At 43.9% G+C, this 20,045-nt stretch overlaps 1 protein-coding gene across 5 annotated transcripts in view; it reads right to left on the minus strand.

The window, feature by feature from the left end:
• Positions 1-20,045, minus strand: part of LOC124043184 (tumor protein D52-like) — a 41,561-nt gene that overhangs the window by 20,094 nt on the left and 1,422 nt on the right. The window contains exon 1 of one of the 5 annotated variants that reach the window (XM_046361467.1): positions 8,029-8,106. The exons of 1 other annotated variant lie outside the window; for it this stretch is intronic. In XM_046361467.1, the coding sequence (XP_046217423.1) occupies positions 8,029-8,056 (28 nt within the window). In that variant the 5' untranslated portion in view covers positions 8,057-8,106. Of the gene's footprint in view, positions 1-4,348; positions 4,604-8,028; positions 8,107-20,045 lie in introns of those variants that run through there. 3 more of the 5 variants (XM_046361465.1, XM_046361466.1, XM_046361469.1) reach the window with 3 other exon arrangements.

The following is a 20,045-nucleotide window of genomic DNA, read 5'->3' on the forward strand; positions in this document are numbered from 1 at the left end:
TAACATAACACAATCATAACCCATACATAACATAGAATAATAGCCCATGCATAACAATCATAACCCATACATAACACATTCATAGCCCATACATAACACAATCATAACCCATACATAACACATTCATAGCCCATACATAACACAATCATAGCCCATACATAACACAATCATAGCCCATACATAACAGAATAATAGTCCATACATAACAATCATAGCCCATACATAACACAATCATAGCCCATACATAACACAATCATAACCCATACATAACAGAATAATAGCCCATGCATAACAATCATAACCCATACATAACACATTCATAGCCCATACATAACACAATCATAACCCATACATAACACATTCATAACCCATACATAACACAATCATAGCCCATACATAACACAATCATAGCCCATACATAACACAATCATAGCCCATATATAACACAATCATAGCCCATACATAACACAATCATAGCCCATATATAACACAATCATAGCCCATACATAACCCATACACAACACATTCATAGCACATACATAACACATTCATAACCCATACATAACACATTCATAGCCCATACATAACACAATCATAAACCATACATAACACAATCATAGCCCATACATAGCCCATACATAACACAATCATAACCCATACATAACAGAATCATAGCCCATACATAACCCATACATAACACAATCATAACCCATACATAACAGAATCATAGCCCATGCATAACACAATCATAGCCCATGCATAACAGAATCATAGCCCATGCATAACATAATCATAGCCCATACACAACACATTCATAGCCCATACACAACACATTCATAACCCATACACAACACATTCATAGCCCATACATAACACATTTATAACCCATACATAACACAATCATAGCCCATACATAACACAATCATAGCCCATATATAACACATTTATAACTCATACATAACACAATCATAGCCAAATTCATAACACATTCATAACCCATACATAACACAATCATAGCCCATACATAACACAATCATAGCCCATATATAACACAATCATAGCCCATATATAACACATTTATAACCCATACATAACACAATCATAACCCATACATAACACAATCATAGCCCATACATAACACAATCATAGCCCATACATAACACAATCATAGCCCATACATAACACAATCATAGCCCATATATAACACAAATGAAATTGTGACAAAGGAAGTATCAACTTGCAGTTGTTGACATGAGCATTTATGAAAATCCTTATGTAGCCTACTGTTTATGTATGCGTTATATGAAGTTGTTATGCAGTTCTTATGTCGGCTTCAAAGTGTTACCAGATGGTGTTTGTTAGCTACTGTCTGGAGGGCTGTTCCGGATCAGGAATAAACAGGATGTACTATTCCACCAATCCATCCTTTTTGACTTGAACAGTTAGTTCCAGGGTAAGGGACAGGAAGTAAGACAAACAACAGAGTGAAGAGTGACTTTCTCCCCAATAGGCTACAGAACAGACTGCCTGGTCTCCAAGAAGGAGTATTAACAAGTAGAAGCATGCTCATCAATGTTGCTCAAAATACTGCCAATCTAACAGAAATGTACCCCGTTTGGAATATCACAATCATAAATCACATTTCCATGAGATTTGATTTGATTAGGATCTCTTTTAGTCCCCATTTGGACTAATCTTCCAAGAGTCCTTAACATTAAAATACAATTTATAATACAAACACACTTTCACATATAACACACTATTACAAACATACATAATACACAGCATAATGACCCAATAAATACTCAATCTAAAATAATATTGATTCTTCATCTACTATAGTCCCACAACATTTCTATATACTATATTTAAATGGTTTTTAAATTATGTTTACACTTATATATTGAAAGGTTTCTAGTTTGTTCAGTTAATTTATTCAATTTCTTTATTGCTCTAAATCGAAATGTTATTTTGCCCATTTCTTTTTTCTTTCTGGATAACGCATAGATGGTGGACAATCTATTCCTAGTATTTACAGAATGTCTGTCTCTTACCAACTGAATACCGTTGTGAATAGAACTTGGCCGTTTTAAATGATGTATATTATAAAATAAGATAAGCATGTTTTTTCAATTATCTTGTCGATTGATGACCAACCAAGAACACGGCGCATGACTGCAACAGAAGAACCATATCTCCACCTTAAAACAATCCTTGTTGCTTTATTCTGTGCATTCTGCAGCCTCCTAACTTCACTAGATGATGCATTTCCCCAGACCACCGAACAATGGTTCACTTGACTCTCAACCAATGCCTGTGTTATTTGCTGAAGGATTTTCCCTGGTAAATATTTAGCTATCCTTCTGATTATGCATGCTGTTTTAATATTTTTTTTTGACATAGATTAGTTATTTGAGATGACCATGATAAGCAGTTGTCTAGCTGCACTCCCAGTAGTTTGGTTTCTGCCACTTCTTCAATTTGTACTCCTCCCATACTTAATTGTATCCCATGCTGTTTTGGCCTTTTCCTAGTTGAACAGACCAACATAACTTTGGTTTTCTTGGTGTTTAAAGCAATTTTGTTTTGGCAAATCCATTTCCTGATAATCTCCAAATCTCCTTGCAAAGCTTGCTGTACCTGTTGAACCGATTGTCTTGCTGCATAAATTGTAGTATCATCTGCAAATATAGTAGCTTGAGTTTCAACCAAGGCATAGGGAAGGTCGTTGGTGTATATTAAGTAGAGAAGTGGCCCAAGGCAGATGCCCTGCGGTATTCCACAGTTTAACACATTAGGGGAAGAAAATGAACCATTGATATAGGTAGACTGTTTCCTGTCAGTTAGATATGACTGTACCCAATTCAATGAGAGAGAGAAAATTGTGTAGATCTATGCTTAATCAAATTAGATCAAATGCTCAAGACATTTTACACTCTCACCTTTCCCTGACCTCTCACTTTCTATTGTCTCTCCTCCCTCCTCTTGATGACAAGGCAGTGCCACTCAGGTGTCAGCGGTCCAGCTCTCCATACTGATGACAGTGACAGATCTGAGTAACCTACACCATCAGCCCAGATCATGGGGAGGGGAGGGGGGTTCTACCTTACATGGCCTAGAGTCCTTGGTTTCTGTACTGACAACAGGCTCACTTCCTATTTAACTCTCTCAAACCAGGAAATTCACTGAAAATTAACCAATTAAAAAAATATATGATATTTAATACGTTTTTTTCCCCATTTTTTTTTCAATGCATGATTTTTCTAGCCTTTATCCCTGAACTGTGTTGACTGCTGAACCACCTAAGGCCCCCCACACACACAGGACTGCCAGCATAGTTAAACAGTCACTTAAACTCTTTGTTATACATTCTTTGACTAATATTTGTTTAAAGGGATTTGCCTATGATACCATCTTTGTCATTTCTCATAGCTTGACCAAGCTCCTACGATGCCATTAAACCGCTCTAGGTTTAACAACACCACTTTAGGTTTGAAACCCTTCTAGGTTTAACAACACCACTTTAGGTTTGAAACCCTTCTAGGTTTAACAACACCACTTTAGGTTTGAAACCCTTCTAGGTTTAACAACACCACTTTAGGTTTGAAACCCTTCTAGGTTTAACAACACCACTTTAGGTTTGAAACCCTTCTAGGTTTAACAACACCACTTTAGGTTTGAAACCCTTCTAGGTTTAACAACACCACTTTAGGTTTGAAACCCTTCTAGGTTTAACAACACCACTTTAGGTTTGAAACCCTTCTAGGTTTAACAACACCACTTTAGGTTTGAAACCCTTCTAGGTTTAACAACACCACTTTAGGTTTGAACCCATTCTAGGTTTAACAACACCACTTTAGGTTTGAAACCATTCTAGGTTTAACAACACCACTTTAGGTTTGAAACCATTCTAGGTTTAACAACACCACTTTAGGTTTGAAACCATTCTAGGTTTGACTAAACCACTTTAGGTTTGAAACCCTTCTAGGTTTGACTCAACCACTTTAGGTTTGAAACCCTTCTAGGTTTGACTAAACCACTTTAGGTTTGAAACAATTCTAGGTTTCTTTCTATGAGTGTGTTCATTGTGAGCTTGTCAGAACGAAGTCTGTTTGACATCTGCTCCAAACAGACCCTCTTACTCAACAGGTCAGGATGTGATGGCAAAAGTAGGCAGTCACACAAACGCCCCCTGCCCACACACTCACAAATCAAGAAACTCAAATAATCCATCCCCCTCTCTCTCACATGACCCCCTCCCACCCACTCTATCACTTGTTCCCTTTCCAAACACCCTATAACAAATACAAACTTCCTCACTCACTCCCCCACACACTGCTCTGGTTACCTCTGGCTGTGACAGTCACTTGCGGTGAGCCTGGTGGTGTTACATTGAAGCTGGGAGACAGATAGAGGTAGCTGCTATTCACCCCCTGCTCAAAGTCAAATGGAGACTTGTATTCCTGCTCCAGAGGGTCCATTGCTGTTGCCTGGATGGGTTAGGTGGCTGGCTAGCTGGCCGGCCTCCCACTACAACGACTCATAGAACCCTGTTGCTGCTGCCACTAATTTCCTGCATGTGACAGGGCGCATGCAACTCACTCACTGCTCTGATTGTCCTCTCCTGTCTCCTGGTCTGGAAGCACACGGCACTTCTGTGTTGTGTGTGTGTGTGTGTGTGTGTGTGTGTGTGGGTCTGTCCGTCCGTCCGTCTCTGGGTCTGTCCGTCCGTCCGTCCGTCTCTGGGTCTGTCCGTCCGTCCGTCTCTGGGTCTGTCCGTCCGTCCGTCTCTGGGTCTGTCCGTCCGTCCGTCTCTGGGTCTGTCCGTCCGTCCGTCTCTGGGTCTGTCCGTCCGTCCGTCTCTGGGTCTTGTCTGTTCGTCCGTCTCTGGGTCTGTCTGTTCGTCTGTCTCTGGGTCTGTCTGTCTGTCCGTCCGTCTCTGGGTCTGTCTGTCTGTCCGTCCGCCTCTGGGTCTGTGTCTGTCCGTCCGTCTCTGGGTCTGTCTGTCTGTCCGTCCGTCTCTGGGTCTGTCTGTCTGTCCGTCCGTCTCTGGGTCTGTCTGTTTGTCCGTCCGTCTCTGGGTCTGTCTGTCTGTCCGTCCGTCTCTGGGTCTGTCTGTCTGTCCGTCCGTCTCTGGGTCTGTCTGTCTGTCCGTCCGTCTCTGGGTCTGTCTGTCTGTCCGTCCGTCTCTGGGTCTGTCTGTCTGTCTGTCTGGTTCTGTCTTTCTGCTGCAGGCTCATATGACAAGCAGCCAGACAGGCAGGCCGAGGCAGCTTAACTACAGTCATTCTGTGGTGTTAATGAGTTACCTTCCCTTTCCCCTTCACTCTCTACCGACGCTGCAATCACCAACCACCACAATCACAGTCAGTCACCCGGTAACTTGGCTTGTCTGTTGTAAATAATCGCAAAGGCCACTGGTGGATTGCTGCCATCCACAGATTCCGATTCAGCACAATCAGGAGGTCTTTAAAGTAAAAGAGCATGAAGCTGCTAGGCTAGCTAGAGTTTATGGCATGCAGGAGCTCTTCTGTGACAATTACACCAACCTTCCAGCTCCAGTATCCAGCCCTGGTCACTCTCCCCCTCTCATCCCTCCCTCCGTCAGTTGCCCACCACTGCCATCTAAGGAAATACAGGGTTCCATTTGTCAGTTAGTCACATGACAAGCTCAGGCCCGGGAGAGGGCAGGCCCGTGAGATGGAAGCAGGCGTAATCGGCAGTGTCCCAGATTATAGCGAGCTGCTAATCCAGTTCAGATTGTCCAGCCTGGAGCCACACTGTACTGTTACTGAACAGAGAGACCAGACTGTACTGTTACTGCACAGAGACCAGATTGTACTGTTACTGCACAGAGACCAGACTGTACTGTTACTGCACAGAGAGACCAGGGAGCTAGGCTGTACTGTTACTGAAAAGAGAGACCAGGGAGCTAGGCTGTACTGTTACTGAACAGAGAGACCAGGGAGCTAGGCTGGGCTCCCGAATGGCGCAGCGGTCTAAGGTACTGGCATGTCACTACAGACCCTGGTTCGATTCCAGGCTGTATCACAACCGGCTGTGATTGGGAGATCCATAGGGCAGAGCACAATTGGCCCAGCGCCAATCCGGGTTAGGCAGTCATTGTAAATAAGAATGTGTTCTTATTAACTGACATGCCTAGTTAAATGAAGGTTAAAATAATAAAACAAAGAATTGTTCCTGTACAGGCAGCTGCATGTGGAAAGAGCCATAGACTTCATGTCCTGCCAATGCAGTGATGAGTGCTCTGGAGCAGGTTTTTATGATTGCTGGAGTGCTGCAGAGATGGTTGTCCTTCTGGAAGGTTTTCCCCATCTCCACAGAGGAACTCTGGAGCTCTGTCAGAGTGACCATCGGGTTCTTTGTCACGTCCCTGACCAAGGCCCTTCTCCACTGATTGCTCAGTTTGGCCGGGCGGCCAGCTCTAGGAAGAGTCTTGGTGGTTCCAAACTTCTTCCATTTAAGAATGATGGAGGCCACTGTGTTCTTGGGGACCTTCAAAGCAGATGATCAATGGAAACAGGATGCAGCAGAGCTCAATTTTGAGTTTCAGAGCAAATGATCTGAATACTTATTTAATAAGATATGTTTTTTTTAGTTTTCATACATTTGTAAAAATTCCAAAAACCTGTTTTCATTTAGTCTTTATGGGGTATTGTGTGTAGGTTGCTGAGGATTTAATTTAATCAATTTTAGGCTGTAACGTAACAAAATGTGGAAAAAGTCAAGGGGTCTGAACACTTTCCGAATGCAGTGTAAGTGAATTCGTCCCAAAACTTTTGGTCCCCTAAAATTGTACAAAAAGTTCTGTAATTTGTAAATGGTTCACCCGATACGGATGAAAAGGAAGGCTGACAGTCTGCACTTTGACCTCATAATCATTGTATAATTTCAGTACAGAGCCAAAACAAAACAAAAATGGTCAGTGTCCCAATACTGAGCTCACTGTCCGTGATACTGATAGCCTATACGACGCCTGAGCTGGTGTACAGTACAGGCCAGGGTTTCCGCCAGGAAAATGTGGTGCCGGACATTTGACCAGCATTTAAAATTTACCCGACATTTGAGAAATTTACCGGACTCATATGCATTGGGTGCATAACCTGATAAGGGCGTCCACCCAAAGTGCTCAGAATGACAGGAAGCACATTTAGATGATGCTAGTTTATATTAAAAGAACATGCAACTCGAGGATGCAACAGTGTATGTCCTTCTTACCGAATTCCGATGCGCATTTGAAGATTTTTAAAAAACTTTTCCCTCAGCCAACAAGACGAGTAACGAGCAGCAAAAGCACTAGCCTATGTCAATCTACTATCCCACATAGTAGACTAGTTTTACTTATTCAATTGGTCAGCTTGTCGTTCTGTGCGAGAAATAAATAGTATATTCCAAAACTCTGGGACAGTTGTGGGATGATAGATCCCAAATTCATAGAACCAGTAGACCAATGAGGCTGACTTTGTCTTGGTAAGGGACATATGTCCTAGCAACCATGGGGGTTGGATTTTGAACTATATAAACTAGCCTGCACGTTTTCCTTTGTAGAGATTAGGGACCAGTGGGATATATGAAGCAGAGTCTGTTACAGTATCGCAAGGCTGTGATCCGAGTTTGGTAACAATGAGGCCTTACACTGCTTCCAATCAGCAAGTTCCTCACTAGCAGGCAGACACGCACACACACACACACACACACAAAAATCAAGGACAGGTTAACCTTGTCTCTTCATTCTCTCTGCAGTCAGTGAAAATAATTTTATCCCGGATGTTTGCTTTCCCGACTGGTCCTTGTTGGCGGGCTGCCAAAGCATGCATCACTCAATAAGATGACATTACAGAACAGCCTAGAGACACGCTCGTAAACAAGCCTACATGAAAATAGACAGCAAAATTCAGTCACGGATCACAGAAAGCAACCCTGTAAGCTGAATAGTCACACTTCCTACTCAACTAGTATAACTGTACACTTGTTTTACCATAAGAGGAAATTGAGTAATAGACTAACTGTTGTTAAATCCATGCAGCTTCTCCATTTAGGCACAGGTTATCCTCTTGATTCTACCCAAGTTGTGGTCACCCCCCCCACCACAAAACAGCAGCCATCACGGTCAGACTGGAACAAAGATGTTCTTTAAGTGTTTAATACACCACAGCCTCTAATCCATTAGGATAATATTACAGACGCACAGTGTCACATGATGGTGGTGAGGCCCAAACAGGAATCATCCGTGTCACATGATGGTGGTGAGGCCCAAACAGGAATCATCTGTGTCACATGGTGGTGGTGAGGCCCAAACAGGAATCATCCGTGTCACATGATGGTGGTGAGGCCCAAACAGGAATCATCTGTGTCACATGATGGTGGTGAGGCCCAAACAGGAATCATCCGTGTCACATGATGGTGGTGAGGCCCAAACAGGAATTATCCGTGTCACATGATTGTGGTGAGGCCCAAACAGGAATCATCCGTGTCACATGGTTGTGGTGAGGCACAAACAGGAATTATCCGTGTCACATGGTGGTGGGGCCAAAACAGGAATCATGGGACATTGGCTGGCTGGAAGACGACTCTCTAGCCCAGACCCATCACAGCTGTGGCTAGCCACAGTCAGTCATTGGCAGTAGGGAAGCCAGACAGTGTGGAGACGAAGAGACCCCTCACTGTAATGTCAGTGTTCCCCCAGCCATTCTGCGCCCCTCTACAACTGACTGTAATGTCAGTGTTCCCCCAGCCATTCTGCGCCCCTCTACAACTGACTGTACTGTCAGTGTTCCCCAAGACATTCTGGGCCCCTCTACAACTGACTGTACTGTCAGTGTTCCCCCAGACATTCTGGGCTCCCCTTTAACTTACAGCCAGTCGACAGCCCGGCCAAATCTCAAGCTCTGATGGAAAATCCACAAAGAAATAGACCCTGTAATGAAATCCCAATGGCAACAGTTTACAGCACGGTGTTGTTGGAATCCTGTACAGTAATCCTGTCCATGGAATCCTGAACAGTAATCCTGTCCATGGAATCCTGAACAGTAATCCTGTCCATGGAATCCTGAACAGTAATCCTGTCCATGGAATCCTGTACAGTAATCCTGTCCATGGAATCCTGTACAGTAATCCTGTCCATGGAATCCTGAACAGTAATCGTGTCCATGGAATCCTGAACAGTAATCGTGTCCATGGAATCCTGTACAGTAATCCTGTCCATGGAATCCTGTACAGTAATCCTGTCCATGGAATCCTGTACAGTAATCCTGTCCATGGAATCCTGAACAGTAATCCTGTCCATGGAATCCTGAACAGTAATCCTGTCCATGGAATCCTGAACAGTAATCCTGTCCATGGAATCCTGTCCATGGAATCCTGAACAGTAATCCTGTCCATGGAATCCTGTACAGTAATCCTGTCCATGGAATCCTGAACAGTAATCCTGTCCATGGAATCCTGAACAGTAATCCTGTCCATGGAATCCTGAACAGTAATCCTGTCCATGGAATCCTGAACAGTAATCCTGTCCATGGAATCCTGTCCATGGAATCCTGAACAGTAATCCTGTCCATGGAATCCTGTACAGTAATCCTGTCCATGGAATCCTGAACAGTAATCCTGTCCATGGAATCCTGAACAGTAATCCTGTCCATGGAATCCTGAACAGTAATCCTGTCCATGGAATCCTGAACAGTAATCCTGTCCATGGAATCCTGAACAGTAAGGAAGTGGGGCTATCAAGGGGTCTTGCCTCGAATAATAACGAAGTTAACAACTGAATGCGATCAAAGATGGGAGACTGCAGGCTTTTCTTCTGTGATCCTTCTCATGCAGGCCTGGTCTTTGATCAGGGGACTGACTAGGAGGGAAGTGAAGTAATATCAACAGATGAGCAGACCCTTCAGGGATAGAAGAAGTATGGAATGGACATTCCATTACAGATGACATGACAAGGAATCTGACAAGTCCTATCCTGTTATGTTTAGGATAATGTTCCACTGGAGATTTCCCTGAAAATAAACCACTATCTGGTCTGCTGTATCACTGTCTTCCGCTTGGTATTACCATAATGCATCTCTGTAGCCTATTTGTTAAAGAAACATTTTGAGTTGCAACAGTTAGCATAACCTAAAGTTTTATAACCCCAATTCAAGCCAATAGCAGTGTTAAAACAAGTCAGGTCTAAATGCAAAGTTAGTCTGATTGATCCTGTACATCTTAGGTCAACAGCAGCAGGTACAGCCCAGGCCACGTTATACAGCAGGATTCCACAACTGGCGACCCGGTTTAATTTGGACCCCAAGTTCTGAGCAAATGTCTTTCATTTTATTGTTTGACATAAAAGACTGCAAAAACACCAGGAAATGTTGCTCCAAGTGATTTTAATTTAAGAAATCTTCCCCCAAGTGTTCCCACGTATGATAGAGAGACATGTGATTGTATACAAATATAAACAAGGTTTGAAATTATTGTCTTAGTCAAACATATCTGTTTGGGCTACTTGCAGTCAATTTGAAGTCTACAAATTATTTGTAATTATGAACTGGGTGGTTCGATCCCCGAATGCTGATTCAGCCGTGGAATATGGTCTGATATATCAGTGGTATGTTAGACCATATATATACCACCATAGGTATGGAAAAAATATTTATTTTTTACTGGTATAATTACATTGGTAACCAGTTTATAATAGCAATAAGGCACCTCGGGGGTTTGTGATATACGGACAATATACCATGGCTAAGGCATGTGTTCAGGCACTCTGCGTTGAATCGTGCCTAAGAACAGCCCTTAGCCAATGTTTATTGGCCATATACCACACCCCCTCGGGCCTTATTGCTTAATTATGTTCTGGTCCCCCAACCATCTGCTCAAGAAAAAAAATGGAATCTAGTTGACGATCCCTGTCATATAGTATTTACATGGGAGGCTGCATGGCAGGTTCTCCTCACTGGAGCATTGGGTAAGCAGCTGTAATAGAAGCTCAGAGAGAAAATGTTGGTGACAGACACTAAGGAGGCAGAGCAAATGACATATGGACACATCGCTCTGGATAAGAGCGTCTGCTAAATGACTTAAATGTAAATGTAAATCATGAGTCATTCATCATGACACATCAACACACTGGGACTTCAACCAATCCCCTGCTTTTAAACACAGATTCAGGAAGTGAATGATGATTTTTCAAGAGTACAGGATAGGCCAAATGTCAATAAACCTAATGACAATTCGAGCTTCTCGTTTCAATTACAAACATCTCTGATGACAACTACTGGCCATTTCTGTCATTCAGATATCATTTATATCCGCATACTTGTACGCAAGAGACATGTGGTGGAAGGGTGTGAAATAGTTTTGAACAGGTTTAAGTTTCATAAGGCCACTTATATCCTTCACACATAGAAAGCTGCACATGGGCTGATCTACACCACTGAGGGAAATCAGCAACATGTAGGAATCGGTTAGGCTACTTCTGACGAAGACATAAATCTCCAGTTCCCTCTGTGACGCTCCTTGACGTTTTAACCAGGCCTTGCAGGTAGAGAGATGTGTCCGTGTCGCCTCGGTCGTGGCTGGAGGGGCCGGATGCTGACGTCTCAGATTCTGAAAGACTTCCTACAAGAGTCAGACCACTCAAATGGAGCTAGTTGTTTCTTATTGAAATCTAATTATAGTAACTTTGCCATGACACCAGTCTTAAGAGTAATTAATATTGTCAAGTGAGGCCGCATCTCAGAGAAAAAGGAGAAAACTCAGTTTTAAAGCTGTTCCGTTGTAGAGCTAGCTTGCGGTCGGTCATGCTACATTATTAAAGGAGATTATTTGGAAATAATTTGTGAAGAAATGTTCAGAATAATGTATTTAAGTGGATTATCTGGGTTGCGTTACTAAGCGCCATAGATAAATTATATGATAACGTTGCCATAAGATACACTACATGACCAAAAGTATGTGGACACCTGCTCATCCAACATATCATTCCAAAATCATGGGCATTAATATGGAGTTGGTCCCCCCTTTGCTGCTATAACAGCCTCCACTTTTCTGGGAAGACTTTAATATGGAGTTGGTCCATCTTTGCTGCTATAACAGCCTCCACTCTTCTGGGAAGGCTTTCCACTAAATGCTGGAACGTTACTTCGTGAACTTGCTCCCATTCAGCTGCAAGAGTATTAGTGAGGCCGGGCACTGATATTGGGCGATTAGGCCTGGCTTGCAGTCGACGTTCCAATTCATCCCAAAGGTGTTCAATGGGGTTGAGGTCAGGGTTCTGTGAAGGCCAGTCAAGTTCTTCCAAACCGATCTTGACACAGCATTTCTGTATGTACCTTGCTTTGTGCATGGGGGCACTGTCATGCTGAAACAGCAAACTGATGCCACACAGTCGGAAGCACAGAATCATCTAGAATGTCATTGTATGCTGTCGTGTTAAGATTTCCCTTTACTGAAACTAAGGGGCCTAGCCCGAACCACAAAAAACAGCCACGGCCATTATTCCTCCTCCACCAAACTTTACAGTTGGCACTATGCAGTCGGACAGGTAGCGTTCACCTGGCCAAACCCAGATTCGTCCGTCAGACTGCCAGATGGTGAAGCGTGATTCATCCCTCCAGAGAAGGCGTTTCCATTGCTCCAGTGTCTTATGGCGGCAAGCTCTATGCCACTCCAGCTGACGCTTGGCATTAAGCAGGGTGATCTTAGGCTTGTGTGCGGCTGCTCGGCCATGGAAACCCATTTCACGAAGCTCCCGACAAACAGTTCTTGTGATGACATTGCTTCCAGAGGCAGTTTGGAACTCGGTAGTGAGTGTTGCATAGTCACATATTTTTGTATATATAGTACATAACATATCGGTTGTGTTAGACTCTACATTGCCATTCATTCAATAACCATATCTTATTTCATTGTCTGAGTAATAGAGACAGAGATTTCCAGCCTTAGAGCGTCTGCTAAATGACTTAAATGTAAATGTAAATGTTAACCTTAAACTACATAAAATAGATGTAGGTATTTGGGTATAACCATTGAGACAACTACAAAACTGCTAGGCCTGTGCTTCCATCATACAGGCCCAAGCTTCTAGGCCTGTGCTTCCATCATATAGGCCCAAGCTTCTAGGCATGTGCTTCCATCATACAGGCCCAAGCTTCTAGGCCTGTGCTTCCATCATACAGGCCCAAGCTTCTAGGCCCAAGCTTCCATCATACAGGCCCAAGCTTCTAGGCCCAAGCTTCCATCATACAGGCCCAAACTTCTAGGCCTGTGCTTCCATCATACAGGCCCAAGCTTCTAGGCCCAAGCTTCCATCATACAGGCCCAAACTTCTAGGCATGTGCTTCCATCATACAGGCCCAAGCTTCTAGGCCCAAGCTTCCATCATACAGGCCCAAGCTTCTAGGCCCAAGCTTCCATCATACAGGCCCAAGCTTCTAGGCCCAAGCTTCCATCATACAGGCCCAAGCTTCTAGGCCTGTGCTTCCATCATACAGGCCCAAGCTTCTAGGCCCAAGCTTCCATCATACAGGCCCAAGCTTCCATCATACAGGCCCAAGCTTCTAGGCCTGTGCTTTCATCCTTCTTCTTACTTTTGATCCACATTCACACTTTCAGTCAAACCGTTAAAATAAAAATATCTCTTTGGCCCACTTTTGAGGTCAATTGCAGCTCACACGTTGTCTCCACATCATAACAGAGGGCTAGATAAGACAAAATAAATACATCCTATTTAACCGTCAGATATTCCCAGGGAGGGAGAGACATTTCCAGTGACCCCTGACACGGAACCCAAACCAGCTGCTTGCGCGTGCCATCGTGCATAAAAGTATTTTGTCCCCCCACACCAAATGCGATCACGACACGCAGGTTACAATATCAAAACAAACTCTGAACCAATTATATTAATTTGGGGACAGGTCGAAAAGCATTAAACATTTATGGCAATTTAGCTAGCTAGCTTGCACTTGCTAGATAATTTGTCCTATTTAGCTAGGTTGCTGTTGCTAGCTAATTTGTCCTGGGATATACACAGTTGTTATTTTACCTGAAATGCACAAGGTCCTCTACCCCGCCAATTAATCCGCACATAAAACGGCCAACCCGAATCGTTTCTAGTCATCTCTCCTCCTTCCAGGCTTTTTCTTCTCTTGACTTTATATTGCGATTGGCAACTTTCATAAATTAAGTGCATTACTGCCACCGACCTCGTTCATCTTTCAGTCACCCACGTGGGTATAACCAATGAGATGGCACATGGGTACCTGCCTCTATGAACCAATGAGGAGATGGGAGAGGCAGGACTTAGAAATAGAACTGACTTCTATTTTAGCCCTTGGCACACACACTGCGCGCCGGAGCAGTGTGTGTGCAATAATTGAATATGTATGTCTAAATTTATTTTGCAACGTGAGCGATAGTCAGCCTGTGAGAGGACACTGTAGTTAAAAAAATGTATACCTTTATTTAACTAGTTAAGTAACCGATGGAAACTGTGGAACTGACAGAAGGGGAAGAACAGGGTGTCTGTTATCAACTCAGGTCATCTAAACAAGCACAGGTGGAGAAGTATAGGATAACTGAACTGGAGCCATTCCTTAGGTAACTCTTCTCAGTTACACCGGTAAACCGTACAATGAAGCCCTTCCCCACCTCCTGGTAAAACAGTTCCTTTTCAGGCCTTTGTTGTAGAGGGTAGCTGAAAAATATATATATATTTTTTTTTACCCCTTTCTCTCACCAATTCCGTGGTATCCAATTGGTAGTTACAGTCTTGTCTCATCGCTGCAACTCTAGTACGGACTCAGGAGGACGAAGGTCGAGAGCCATGCGTCCTCTGAAACACAACCCAACCAAGCCACACTGCTTCTTGACATAATGCCCACTTAACCCAGAAGCCAGCCGCACCAATGTGTCGGAGGAAACACCGTACACCTAGCAACCGTGTCAGCGTGCACTGCACCCGGCCTGCCACAGGAGTTGCTAGTGCGCAATGAGACAAGGATATCCCTGCCAGCCAAACCCTCCCCTAACCAGGATGACGCCGGGCCAATTGTCCGTCGCCCCATGGGTCTCCCGGTGGTGGCCGACTGTGACAGGGCCTGGACTCTAACCAGGATGACGCTGGGCCAATTGTCCGTCGCCCCATGGGTCTCCCGGTGGTGGCCGACTGCGACAGGGCCTGGACTCTAACCAGGATGACGCTGGGCCAATTGTCCGTCGCCCCATGGGTCTCCCGGTGGCGGCCGACTGCGACAGGGCATGGACTCTAACCAGGATCTCAAGTGGCTCAGCTAACAACTGAGATGCAAGTGCCTCAAAAGAGATACCACTCTATATTCATACCAGGGGAGTGCCTGTAAAAGAGATACCACTCTATATTCATACCAGGGGAGTGCCTGCAAAAGAGATACCACTCTATATTCATACCAGGGGAGTGCCTGCAAAAGAGATACCACTCTATATTCATACCAGGGGAGTGCCTGCAAAAGAGATACCACTCTATATTCATACCAGGGGAGTGCCTGCAAAAGAGATACCACTCTATATTCATACCAGGGGAATGCCTCAAAAGAGATACCACTCTATATTCATACCAGGGAAATGCCTCAAAAAGGGGTCTTAAAATAGCCAGAAATGTACTCTTTCATCTGAATTTATGCTTAATGTTTGAAACCTAGGCCCTGTGGCTGATAATAGTCATTTGGCTCCAGATACAGATCATCACTCCTGTAGCTTTTACCTGAAGCTCTGGCAGCCAACTGAACCTCACTCTGTTGCCATGACAGCTGCCTAAGAAGAAAAACCGTGGACTAGTGGTCACGACACCCTGATGAAAACCTTGGCAACGGAGCCAATTCATATCCATGCACAAGAGTTCACTGTGACAAACTGTTCAGAGTTGAAAATGGACGAAGGTCATAAAAAGGATTGCTTTTTCATATTTCCAGTGGTATGTCAAGAACGCTGCCTTTTGCAGGCTATTAAATGCCAGGTCTGCTTTTGATTTTAAAAAACTACTTAGATGCAATAGCATCATAAAAAGATGCAATGTTATCAAAAAAAAGACATACTACAAAACGAGCAGATTGACTTCAGGAAACAGCATCCTGCATAGCAGATCACTCAATTTCTGCTGAAAGAAAAGAAAAGCAGGTCAAAGGCCTTCCTACCTGGCAGCCCCTCCTGCAGAGTACACAAACCAGACTGTCTCTGGCATCATCCTGTTAATCTGCTGTTTAAACAACACGTGGCTCCCTAGCCTGTATACCTGCTGCAGCGAGACGTGAGCAGACAGACATGAAGGGAGAGGAGGAAGGAGAGGGAGCCACGAGGCAGATGGCTGCCCAGCAGGAGAGACAGAGACAGAGACAGAGACAGAGACAGAGACAGAGACAGAGACAGAGACAGAGACAGAGACAGAGACAGAGACAGAGACAGACAGACAGACAGACAGACAGACAGACAGACAGACAGACAGACAGACAGACAGACAGACAGACAGACAGACAGACAGACAGACAGACAGACAGACAGACAGACAGACAGACAGACAGACAGACAGACAGATAGATAGATAGATAGATAGATAGATAGATAGATAGATAGATAGATAGATAGATAGATAGATAGATAGATAGATAGATAGATAGATAGATAGATAGATAGATAGATAGATAGATAGATAGATAGATAGATAGATAGATAGATAGGATAGAGGGATGGAGTCAAAGCCAGGAAGGATGCATTCAGCTGCTACATGTCTGACCCTGCATCAAACCACCTTCCAAGAGGAATGTTGGAAGGAATGGTAAACTGCGCGGTAGGAGGAAAGAGGGGAAGGAGAACAGGGAAGTGGTCAGAGGGGTGAGGGGTCATAGGGGACTGGAGAGAGGAAGCAGAAGTAGAGAGTGTTGCTGCTCAACACGCTCAAGAGGCATAGGCTACTACCTGAATTGCTCTTGTGCAATGTGTAGCCTAGTTCTGGGCGTAAAATACTAGACTATACATGTAGAGACAGGATTTGTTTACAACGGTTCAGAGATGGCAGTAAAACTGAAGAGTGCTGATAGACTACAAGCCAACATCCTGTAAACAAATGACCCACAAGAACAGTGGTAACAGTACACGTCAGTGTAGCTTACCAACTAACAAACATTACTACGTCAACAGGCTACGCCTTCATCCAAACTGTGACAATTGAATGATGACTGTCTACATAAAGCTAAAAATGGCTAACAGTAAACGGTAATCAATGGGTTATTGATTCAAGCCCAGAACAATCTGTATTTGGTACACAGTAAAGTAGTGACACATCTAAAGGTGTGGTGTGTCGGCGTTCCAGCAGCAAACATGGTGAGGCTTATTTTCAACCCACTTCAGTGAAAATAACTGCAAAGCAACAAAGCATAAATATATTTCTGTAAAATACCGGAGAATTAATATTGTATATATATATATATATTGTTAACCAATATTATGACTCATTTTCTTTCTTTCGTTTTTTCAAAAGCGTGCAACAAAGTAACAGTTAACTTGAGGTTGAGTTTTGAAGTTGAGGACCAGACAGAGACTTCCTTGTTCTTTGAATTTTGGAGAAAAAAAAACAAGACATGAGCATTGTACAATATTGAACTACACTACCTGGCCAAATGTATGTGGACACCTGCTCATTGAACATCTCATTCCAAAATCATGGGCATTAACATGGAGTTGGTCCCCCTTTGCTGCTATAACAGCCTCCACTCTTCTGGGAAGGCTTTCCACTAGATGTTGGAACGTTGCTGCTATAACAGCCTCCACTCTTCTGGAAAGGCTTTAATATGGAGTTGGTCCCCCTTTGCTGCTATGACAGCCTCCACTCTTCTGGGAAGGCTTTAATATGGAGTTGGTCCCCCTTTGCTGCTATAACAGCCTCCACTCTTCTGGAAAGGCTTTAATATGGAGTTGGTCCCCCTTTGCTGCTATAACAGCCTCCACTCTTCTGGGAAGGCTTTAATATGGAGTTGGTCCCCCTTTGCTGCTATAACAGCCTCCACTCTTCTGGGAAGGCTTTAATATGGAGTTGGTCCCCCTTTGCTGCTATAACAGCCTCCACTCTTCTGGGAAGGCTTTAATATGGAGTTGGTCCCCCTTTGCTGCTATAACAGCCTCCACTCTTCTGGGAAGGCTTTAATATGGAGTTGGTCCCCCTTTGCTGCGATAACAGCCTCCACTCTTCTGGGAAGGCTTTAATATGGAGTTGGTCCCCCTTTGCTGCTATAACAGCCTCCACTCTCCTGGGAAGGCTTTAATATGGAGTTGGTCCCCCTTTGCTGCTATAACAGCCTCCACTCTTCTGGGAAGGCTTTAATATGGAGTTGGTCCCCCTTTGCTGCTATAACAGCCTCCACTCTTCTGGGAAGGCTTTCTATTAGATGTTGGAACATTGCTGCAGGGACTTGCTTCCATTCAGCCACAAGAGCATTAGTGAGGCCGTGCGCTGATGTTGGGCGATTAGGCCTGGCTCGCAGTCGGTGTTCCAATTCATCAGAAAAGTTTTAGATGGAGTTCGAGGTCAGCACTCTGTGCAAGTCTGTCAAGTTCTTCCACACCGATCTCGACACACCATTTCTGTATGGACCTTGCGGTGTACATAGGGCACTGTCATGCTGAAACAGGAAAGGGTCTTCCCCAAACTGTTGCCACAAATTTGGAAGCACAGAATGGTTTAGAATGTCATTGTATTTTGTAGCATAAAGATTTCCCTTCACTGGAACTAAGTAGCCTAGCCCAAACCATGCTCCAGAGTCCTATGGCGACGAGCTTTACAGCACTCCAGCTGACGCTTGGCATTAAGCATGGTGATCTTAGGCTTGTGTGCGGCTGCTCTGCCATGGAAACCCATTTCATGAAGCTCCCGACAAACAGTTCTTGTGCTGACGTTGCTTCCAGAGGCCGTTTGGAACTCGGTAGTGAGTGTTGCATAGTCACATACTTTGGTATATATAGTATATAACATATCGGTTGTATTAGGCTCTACGTTGCCATTCATTCAATAACCATATCTTGTGTCATTGTCTGAGTAATAAAGACAAAAACTTCCAGCACTAACCGGTCCCGTTCTGTGCACTTGTGTGGTCTAGCTGTTGTTCCTCCTATACGTTTCCACTTCACAATAACAGCACTTACAGATGACCGGGGCAGCTCTAGCAGGGCAGCACTGACCAGTTGGAAAGCTGGCATCCTATGACGGTTCCATGTTGAAAGTCACTGAGCTCTTTAAAAATAAATATTATTTTTTTATTTAACTAGGCAAGTCAGTTAAGAACAAATTCTTATTTACAATGACGGCCTACCGCGGCCAAACCCGGACGACGCTGGGCCAATTGTGTGCTGCCCTGTGGGACTCCCAATCACGGCCGGATGTGATGCAGCCTCTTCAGTACAGCCATACTAATGCCAATGTCTGTCTATAAAGACTGCGCTGCTGTGTGCTCCATTTCATACACCTGTCAGCAACGTACGTGGCTGATTTAGTCAACTCATTTCAAAGGAGTGTCCACTTACTTTTGGCCATGTAGTGTCTCTTGTTTTACTTGTATTGTATATCAAACCTTTTTACAAGCTTCTGCAGAAGGCTGAACTTGCGTTGGCGAGCATATACTACCAAATATGTCGTGAGAGGAAGCCCACTAGTGGGCAGTGGGAGAAGATGGAACCAGATGGATTTTGTCCGACATTCTGCACATTTTCTCATCAATGAAACATTTGATCTTAATACAGTTCTCTGTTCCCAAAACTAGAAAAAATTATGATAACACCGAACCCAAACCGGCTGCGCGCGTGCACCATCGTGCATAAATGTATTTTGTCCCCCCACACTAAACGCGATCACGACACGCAGGTTAAAATATCAAAACAAACTCTGAACCAATTACATTAATTTGGGGACAGGTCGAAAAGCATTAAACATGTATGGCAATTTAGCTAGTTAGCTTGCTGTTGCTAGCTAATTTGTCCTGGGATATAAACATTGAGTTGTTATTTTACCTGAAATGTAAAAG

Source organism: Oncorhynchus gorbuscha, linkage group LG09 (genome assembly GCF_021184085.1).
Source record: "Oncorhynchus gorbuscha isolate QuinsamMale2020 ecotype Even-year linkage group LG09, OgorEven_v1.0, whole genome shotgun sequence".
NCBI lineage: Eukaryota > Metazoa > Chordata > Actinopteri > Salmoniformes > Salmonidae > Oncorhynchus > Oncorhynchus gorbuscha.